We start from the raw sequence: 9,072 nt of genomic DNA on the forward strand, positions 1-9,072 counted from the left end.
TGTATCCTTGCCCAGGGTCTGTGACCTTGCAGGAGGCAGCAACTGAGGGAAGAATGCATGTTGATTTTAAGTCGTAGTTCATTGCATTTTTATTTATACAGTACGTAGTCATGAAGTGCCAGTAAACAATATTCTGAAGGAGACCATGGCTCTCCATATGTTTCAATGGTTGGGGAAAATGGAGCTAAAAAAGTGCATCTGGAAGCCAAGGAAATTCAATACAGGTAATTACTGACTGTCAGAAAAAAGCAGCTCAGCAGACACCACACATCAGAAGGCACTGTCATTCAGGAGTGCCCCTCTGTCCCCAGACCAGCACATCCACCCCCTCTTCTTTCGTGGACACTTCAACACAACCATCTCTGTCCTCTGCCTCTCTCGGGCATGCATTACACCAGCTCGCTGTTGCTGGGCAGCACGGGTGAGCAGGGATGGATGCCAGGGCCATGGAGGGCAAAGCCTGCCAGCTCCTTCCTCCCTGTCTTTCATGCTCACTCTCCTTCACTCATCCCTTGCTCATCCCTTGCCCAAAGAAAGCAAGTGAAAGCCAGAGCCTCCTCTTTCACCCTCCCCTTTACAGCATACTTTCCAGTGCTGCTGGATGAGATAAAACTTGGATTACAAGTAACAATTATTTTGCATACTGCTCACTGCTAAATCTGGAAACTCTTTATTTCCTTAATAATTACTATTAAGTGACGCACAAAAATATCCCACTTATAGTACAGGAAAGATTCCAAAAATGTATATATTCACAGAGGCAGAATGTCTCCGGCTACAAAGAGGCACGGACACACAAACACACAGAGGCATACAGAGAAATATCCCCTTGCAAAGCAAGAATATAGGGTACTTGTTGAATAGTAATGATAATTATCTCAGAACCCTAAAAGCTGACACGGAGGAGGCATCTCATACTATGCAGTTCAGGATCACAGGATAAGGAACTCATGAGATCACTAAATACCTAAATTTACAAAATCCCATTGTTTCATCACATCAGTCACTATGTTTTGTTCACAAAAAACAACATTGGTATATATTTATGCTACCTGAATACATCCCTGCTTACCCACCACCAGCACCCAGGATACTTCGATAGTTTCTAATGATCAGTAAAACTTAAATCATGCCCTCCATCCAATTTGCAGAGATTTTTGCTTAGTTTCTCACTGCATTCTTCTATTTATTCCATGAGACTTAGTAGATATGTTTGTTCCTTTTTCATTTATATACAGACAAACAGATAAACTGATAGGTAAAGATGCATAAGTAGCTTTTAGCATCCATCTGCAGATACAATGTGGAGATAGAAAATGATCTCCACGTTTCCAGACTTACTCTTCTCCTTGATATTTACTCTTACAGAAGGACAACACCATGATGTCCACTAGGCAGGAAGGGTAATTATCTGCACCAAATTTTATGCTTCCTGCTGTGCTCTGGCTGGTTTTTTTTCCCTGCCAGCAGATCGCTGAAGTGATGGCTTGAGGACCATGCAGAGGCCAAGAGCTGCTCTGGTGTATGTACCAGCATGCAACTAACACAGACTATTTGAAGTTGGTTAAGGACGGTATCAGGCAAGTATTTAGTTCATACTTGCTCTGCAGCTGTCTGGGAGTGCCCCCATGGGAAACTGGTACGGGGAAAGGGCTCTTAAGCCAGCAGACAAGGATGTTACAAGGATAAAAATTTCACACTGAAGGTAGCCAGATGCAGAACTGTGAAGAAAGCACATTTTCTTACCTGTGGGAGATGAAAGCTATTGGAACAATTTACCAGACATTATGGTAGATTTTCATCATAGGCAATTGCTAAAATATGCCTGGATATGTTACGGTTTTTTGGGGTTTTTCTTTTTCCTAGGAAGTATGATCTAGTTTAAACAGGAATTAATTCCAATTTAGCTTATGGCCTGGGTTATGCAAGATCTAACAGCCACAATGGTTCCATTAAGTCTTATAATCTAAGTTTATGAATCTGTACTCAGTCTTCATAACTTTGCTCCAAAAAGGAAGATGAGGGAACACAGAAAATTTAGTGATAGGGAAAAAAACCCAAAACCCTCTCAATGCTTACAGATCAGGTGTGACACTGAATTTTCCCAGACCCTCACAGGCTGCTGTATCAACCTGCCTCCTGGCCTTCCATTCCTGGAGGCTCCCAGATAGTCACAGCCTGTAAATGTTCCTGCATTCAACATGCAAAAATAAAAAGGCAGTAAAACAGGTGGGAAAAAAAAAAAAAAAAAAAGCTGTTCTTTTATACTCTGTGTTTTTAATTGAAGGGATTATAAAACACTTCAGGCATGCCGAGAAATCATGACTTTGTTCCTAAATAAAAATCTGTAGCTATTTTTTTTTAAAATCCTTGTTCCTCCTCCTACAACAGTGGTTATTATATGCATGCATTTGCAGTGTAATAGAATCGGTATCATCTCTGTGTCTTATTACTGTTGCAATCCCCTAACATGCTGTTCCTTCCATCCCACATGAATCTGGTAATTACTGCTGAGGCATGCCATGCGTACACTTTCCTTTCCAAGGCAGCATCAGCTGTTACCACAAATACATTTCCTACGTACTAGTAAACACAGGCAAGTGGAACAGTATATGTTGCCCCGTGAGCCAGTTCCAGAACATCATCCTTACTCACCAGAAAGCGGCACGTCACTGAAACTCACGGACATGAAACAAATGTGCACTGTGAGATGAGAGAAAAATGCACCGGACTTACTTCTGCTTTCAGCTTTTGCTGTGTGTTGGAGCGAGCCCTGTGAGTGCTGACAACGCTGTGCAGAGCTGCTCAGGTGAGACGTGCTGAAGGTAGGTTACAGGAGCGTGTGTGTGCCCCTGTGCGTGTGTCAGTGTGGCCAGGGCTGTGTAGGAATATTCTCCCTTCAGACAAACAGAACAAAAAAATCAACCTGGGTCTACTTTTACCTTCTCTTTTCAGGCTCGTGCCCCTAGACTCTGTTAGAAAGATCTGAAAATAAGATTTCCTATGTTCTGTAACTGGTCTGATTTTGCTACCCGAATACCCTGTCCTAAAGTTTAAAGCGGAAAACAAGCAAAACAATCTCACAGAATCATAATCTGGCTGCTGGTGTATTAGTGTTGTAAAACCCTGATCTGCTACAGACATCTTTCCCGATCTAGCAATTTTTTGCTCCTGAATACAGCTGGATAAAGAGAGTTAGAAACAGAGCAGCAATAAGTGCATTTCAGAACCCCAATCTTGTTGAAATTCATGCAGCACCACACCCAGAGCATGCTCCAGTGTGGGATGCTTCTGCTTTTTCCACAACCTCTCCAATTTTTGATAGGGAAGTTGCAGCTGCTGCAATCCCAAATTCAAACTCCAGCACCCTTCCTGCCCAGCCATGCTGCAAAGGCATCTGCGCTGGCTGCTGCAGGGTGCTCCCCTTTCTAATCCCAAGACCTCCGCAAGAACAGACAATACATCTCTGCTGCTCCTAAAATGTGGGCTCTGGTACTTAATGGCTAAAGAATAACACAAGATGATGGCACCACTTTTGCCAAGTCCAGCACTCTTTTGGCAGCAAACCTCTACGTTCTAAAGACTAAGTGAAGTGAGTAAAGTTCCCTATAAAAATCTGGTTATAGCGCACCCTGCCATATTAGCACTTTAAAACTTAATTGTGGAGTGTTTTGTTGGGTTTTTTTTGGAGAAAAAGTGAACCCGAAGTTTTTACCTTCCAGATAGAGATCAAGAACAGCCATCCTTCCCCATCAAACAGATCTGTGTTCAGTGCATGGTGCTTAAGCAAAGTCACAGTAACCCACATCCAACATCTTGCTCTTTTAAATAGGCAGCCAAACGCTATACCATAGCATCGCAATTTGGCAGCAGGAGTCGTCTAGCCAGTGTGAATGATCACGTTAGCTGTGGCCTGAGCTGCTCAGCCCTCGGGCGAGCTTCCCAGGGCGCGCAGGGATGCAGGCACCCGGCTCCGCTACCTGCCGGCCCGGGCGGGGGGGGGCCGCTGAGCTGCCCCAGCGGGCAGGGCCGGGCAGGGCGGTGCGGGAAGGGGCGCGCTGCCGGTGCGGGAAGGGGCGATGCTGCCGCCAGCCCCGGGGGTTGCAGCACCCCTGCCCCGACAGCCGGACCGTGCGGGGGGTGCGGGGTGTGTGTGCGGGGGCTGTGCATGTGTGCGCGGTGCGGGGGTGGGGGGTGTGCGCGCGGTGCGGGGTGTGCGCGCGGTGCGTGCGCACTCGCCAGCTGGCTTGTGCCGAAGCAGCTGCTCGACTTGCTCTCGATCCCGAGGGCACGGATTTGGGGACTCGGGGCCAAAAATCCTCTCCGGACCCAGGTGAATCCGCTTGTTACCTCACTGCACCGCCCGGCTCCGAGTGCCCGCGCTGTCCTGGGCGCGGCGGCAGGTGCTGGCAGGGCGCTCCCGCGACGAGCCCCCGCGCCGGGAGCGGAGCCGGCTGCGGGAGCCACCGGGGCGGGGGGGAACGGGGGTGGGGGGCTGGGAAAAACGTGTCCCCCCCGCCCCCGGCGTGACGTCAGCGCGGCTCCGTGCGGGGCAGCCGGCAAAAGCGCCGCGCCGCGCCGCGCCCCGCGCAGAGCCGCCCGCCATCCCGCAGCGGCGCCGCCGCCGCTCCTCGCCCCCCGCCCGGCCCAACTTCCCGCCGGGACGGGACCGGACGGGACGGGACGGCGGCGCCGCCGCCTCGCTGGGCTCCTCCTGAGCCGTGAGGCGGGCGATGCCTCTCGCCGCCGGGCGCCTGGCTCCCGGGGCGCGGTGGCGGCTCTCGGCGGCGGCCCCTGCCCCTGCCGCCCCCTCGGGCGCCCCGAGAGCAGGTACGAGCCGGGCAGCGCGGGGGGCGCGGGCAGCGCGGGGCGGCGGCTCCCGGCTGCCGGGAGGGGGCAGGGGGCGGGGGGGGGGGGGCGTTTATTCCCCCCACCTCGGCTCAAACCGCTGGCGGCGAGCGGGAGCCGGCGACCGGGAGCGGGGCTGCCCCGGGCCCGGAGCCGCGCTGCTAGCGGCCGCCCAGGCGCAGGCGGCGGCTGCAGAGGGGTCAGGGGGGTGTCAGCGCAGGGGGGGCGGTTTTCGGTGAGCTCCCCGACGGCGCTTCCCCCCAGCAGCTCCGCGGGCGCTTCCCGAGAGGAGAAGGATGGGTCTGTGTGTGTGGGGGGGGGGGGGGATCAGAGGAGTTCTGCAAGTCGCTGCCTTGCCGCCCCCCCTCTGCCCGAAGCCCTGCAACCTGCTTTGCCCTCTCCTCGCAGCCCCCACTCCTGGCTGTTTTCACTGGGGATTTCTTCTTTCTCTCCTGTCTCAAAAGGTTTGACTGTAGGTACCAAAGTGGGGATCGACGGTGCATAAAGATGCTGAAGGGTGTTTGGTTGCTCAGTTTGTTAACAGTGGCTGGGATCTCGCAGACAGAGAGTCGCAAACCTGCCAAAGACATTTGCAGCAAGAGCCGCTGCCCTTGCGAGGAGAAGGAGAACGTGCTGAACATTAATTGTGAAAACAAAGGATTTACAACCGTCAGCCTCCTCCTGCCACCACCATCCAAGATCTACCAGCTGTTTCTCAACGGGAACGCGCTGACCCGCCTGTTCCCCAATGAGTTCGTCAACTACTCCAACGCTGTGACCCTCCACTTGGGCAACAACGACATGCAGGAGATCCGCACGGGGGCCTTCAGCGGCCTCCGCACCCTCAAGAGGCTGCACCTCAATAACAACAAGCTGGAAGTGCTGAAGGAGGACACATTCCTGGGCCTGGAGAGTCTGGAGTACCTGCAGGCTGATTACAATTACATCAGTGCCATTGAGGCGGGGGCTTTCAGCAAGCTGAACAAGCTCAAAGTGCTGATTCTCAATGACAACCTCCTGCTGTCCCTGCCCAGCAATGTCTTCCGCTTTGTGCTTCTCACTCACCTGGACCTGCGGGGGAACCGGCTGAAGATGATGCCTTTTGCTGGTGTGCTGGAGCACATTGGAGGCATCATGGAAATCCAGCTGGAGGAAAACCCCTGGAACTGCACCTGTGACTTGCTGCCACTCAAGGCCTGGCTAGACACCATCACCGTGTTCGTGGGTGAGATAGTCTGCGAAACCCCCTTCAGGCTCCATGGGAAAGATGTGACCCAGCTCACCAGGCAAGATCTCTGCCCTAGAAAAAGCTCCAGTGATTCAAACCAGAAGGAAAAACACCCTGTCCTCTCAGACCCACACATCTCAAGGCTATCGCCCACAGCCAACTCTGCCATCAGTCCCACCAGAGCCCCAAAAGCCAGCCGGCCACCCAAAACAAGGAACCGCCCCACACCCCGTGTCACTGTGTCAAAAGACAGACAAATATTCGGACCTATCATGGTTTACCAGACAAAGTCTCCTGTGCCCATCACCTGCCCAGCTGGCTGCATCTGCACTTCACAGGGCTCAGACAATGGCTTAAATGTGAACTGCCAAGAGAAAAAGATAAGTAACATCTCTGATCTCCACCCTAGGCCAACCAGTCCAAAGAAACTTTACCTTACCAGTAACTATCTGCAAGTCATTTATAGAACTGATCTTGCAGAGTACAGCTCTCTGGATTTGTTACATCTAGGAAATAACAGAATAGCCGTGATACAAGAAGGTGCCTTTACAAACCTCACAAGTTTACGTAGACTTTATCTTAATGGCAACTACCTTGAGATTCTGTACCCATCTATGTTCCATGGGCTGCACAGCCTGCAATATCTCTACCTAGAGTACAATGTCATTAAGGAGATCCTGCCACGCACCTTTGATGCTCTGAGTAATCTTCACCTGTTATTTCTCAATAACAACCTGCTCAGATCTTTGCCTGATGACGTCTTTGGCAGCACTTCCCTCACCAGACTCAACCTTAGAAACAACCATTTCTCACACCTGCCTGTGAGAGGAGTCTTGGACCAGCTCTCAGCTCTAATTCAGATAGACCTCCAGGAGAACCCCTGGGACTGCACATGTGACATCTTGGGGCTGAGGAACTGGATAGAGCAAGTCACTGACCAGAACAACCAGCAATCGAATCCCCCTGTGGTTATCAACGAAGTCATATGTGAGTCTCCCACCAAACACTCTGGAGAGCATCTGAAATTCCTGAGTAAAGAAGCAATCTGCCCAGAGAACCCCAGCTTGTCAGATTCTTCTCTCCTCTCCATGAACCAGAACACAGATACACCCCATCTCCTTGGTGTCTCGCCCAGCGCCTACCCAGAAATACACACTGAAGTTCCGCTGTCTGTCTTAATTTTGGGCTTGCTGGTTGTGTTTATTTTGTCGGTCTGTTTCGGGGCAGGGCTGTTTGTCTTTGTCCTTAAGCGCCGGAAGGGGGTGCAAAGCATGCCCAGCAGCGCAAACAACTTAGATATAAGTTCGTTTCAGCTCCAGTATGGGTCTTACAACACTGAGACCCATGATAAAACCGAAGGACATGTTTATAACTACATTCCCCCTCCTGTTGGACAGATGTGCCAAAACCCAATCTACATGCAAAAGGAGGGGGATCCAGTTGCCTATTACAGGAATCTCCATGAGTTTAGCTATAGCAATCTTGACCACAAAAAGGAAGATCCCACCAGTCTTGCATTTACAATCAGTGCAGCTGAATTACTGGAAAAGCAGTCCTCGCCAAGGGAACCAGAGCTTCTGTATCAAAATATTGCAGAAAGGGTCAAGGAACTCCCTGCTGGAGGATTAGTTCATTATAACTTTTGCACCTTACCCAAAAGGCAGTTTGCCCCTTCATATGAATCAAGACGCCAAAACCAGGACAGGATAAATAAAACTGTTTTATATGGAACTCCCAGGAAATATTTTGCAGAACAGTCTAAACCTGAGCATCCTTTACTCCAAGGAAAGCTACAAACAGAACCAGACTACCTCGAAGTTCTGGAAAAACAAACTGCAATCAGTCAGCTGTGAGGGGGGAGGTGGGAGACAAAGGAAAATTTTTAAATGATCTCAGCATCACGTTTGATTGAGTCTGACATCTGTGCTGATGTCATCTGTTGCATTCCCAACATTTCCACTTTTTAAATTGGAGAGGGAGTGAGAGAGAAATGGAACCCTTACGGCATAGCAGGGATATGGTGTTGCTTCTGCAACGTTCCCTTTAAGTTATTTCTAGATCTCTCTCCTTTTGACCCTTCTATAGGAACTGTCACTGCAAATGTATGTTTCTGTAATAGATCTTGCAAAATTCTTTTTGATTTGAAAGGGAATGAGGAAAGAGGTCTTTGGGTTTCCTGTTTGTTTGTTTGTTTTTCTTTTTCTTTTCATTTCAAAGTGGAAACTTAATGTATTATGTAGAAGATCTCCAAAGATCTTTTTTCCTGGACTATGACTTTCTTTTGTAAATAATAATATACAGTACTGCTGTTTCAATTACCAAGTATAGCCACTGGGCGTCACTTTTTTGTGTTAAAGTGCCTTTGCACTTTAAGTACATTATTACTTAATTGTTGCTCTTAGCTTTGATAAATTGATCCTATTTTAATGTGTTGTATTTTTGAAATTAAAAAAAAATTGTAAAATAGATCTATGTCAGCTGCATTGAATTGAAAGGTTTGATTTATAGGAAAGCTGCCCTGCTTTAAATGGATAGTTCTAGGACCTTACAGACTCAAATGTGAGTTATTGGGGTATTTTTTCCCTCTAGGTTTGTTTAGAGTGATTTACTGACAGCAACCGAGAGGATTTACCAACAGACTAGAGGTTATCAGATGCTTCAGCTAGGAGTAATAGCTCATTAATAAAAGACGTTTAACACAATGTCATAGTGAATTGAACAATTAATGTCCTTCTTAAAAGATTGCATAGCAGCTCTAACACAGTAATGTTCAGTGGTTTAACATTTTCATACTTAAGAGAACATTATTCATAATATTGTATGCATTAAATTAGGTATTTTTATACAATTTATGACAGTTTATATTTGTAATTTTTTTGGACTGAAATTAACATGTCCTTTTCCTGCCAGATACTTTTTTTTTTTTTTTTTAATAAGCAGGGATACCAGCAGGGGTCATCCCACACCTCATTAAATTTATTAACATACAGGCAAAT

The 9,072-nt window shown here is 48.6% G+C and overlaps 1 protein-coding gene across 1 annotated transcript; it reads left to right on the forward strand.

Moving 5' to 3' along the window:
• Positions 1–4,549: 4,549 nt before the first annotated feature.
• SLITRK2 (SLIT and NTRK like family member 2) lies at positions 4,550–8,548 on the forward strand. Its single transcript, XM_056360131.1, has 2 exons — positions 4,550–4,830; positions 5,313–8,548. Exon 2 carries the CDS (start codon positions 5,356–5,358, stop codon positions 7,927–7,929), a length of 2,574 nt encoding a protein of 857 aa, XP_056216106.1. The 5' UTR covers positions 4,550–4,830; positions 5,313–5,355; the 3' UTR covers positions 7,930–8,548.
• The last annotated feature ends 524 nt before the right edge of the window (positions 8,549–9,072 follow it).

The sequence above is a fragment of the Falco biarmicus genome, chromosome 14, assembly GCF_023638135.1.
Source record: "Falco biarmicus isolate bFalBia1 chromosome 14, bFalBia1.pri, whole genome shotgun sequence".
Taxonomy (NCBI): domain Eukaryota; kingdom Metazoa; phylum Chordata; class Aves; order Falconiformes; family Falconidae; genus Falco; species Falco biarmicus.

What these genes read in the sequence shown, in the direction of transcription:
- SLITRK2 (XM_056360131.1), top strand. Translation starts at nt 5,356, where the DNA reads ATGCTGAAGGGTGTTTGGTTGCTCAGTTTGTTAACAGTGGCTGGGATC.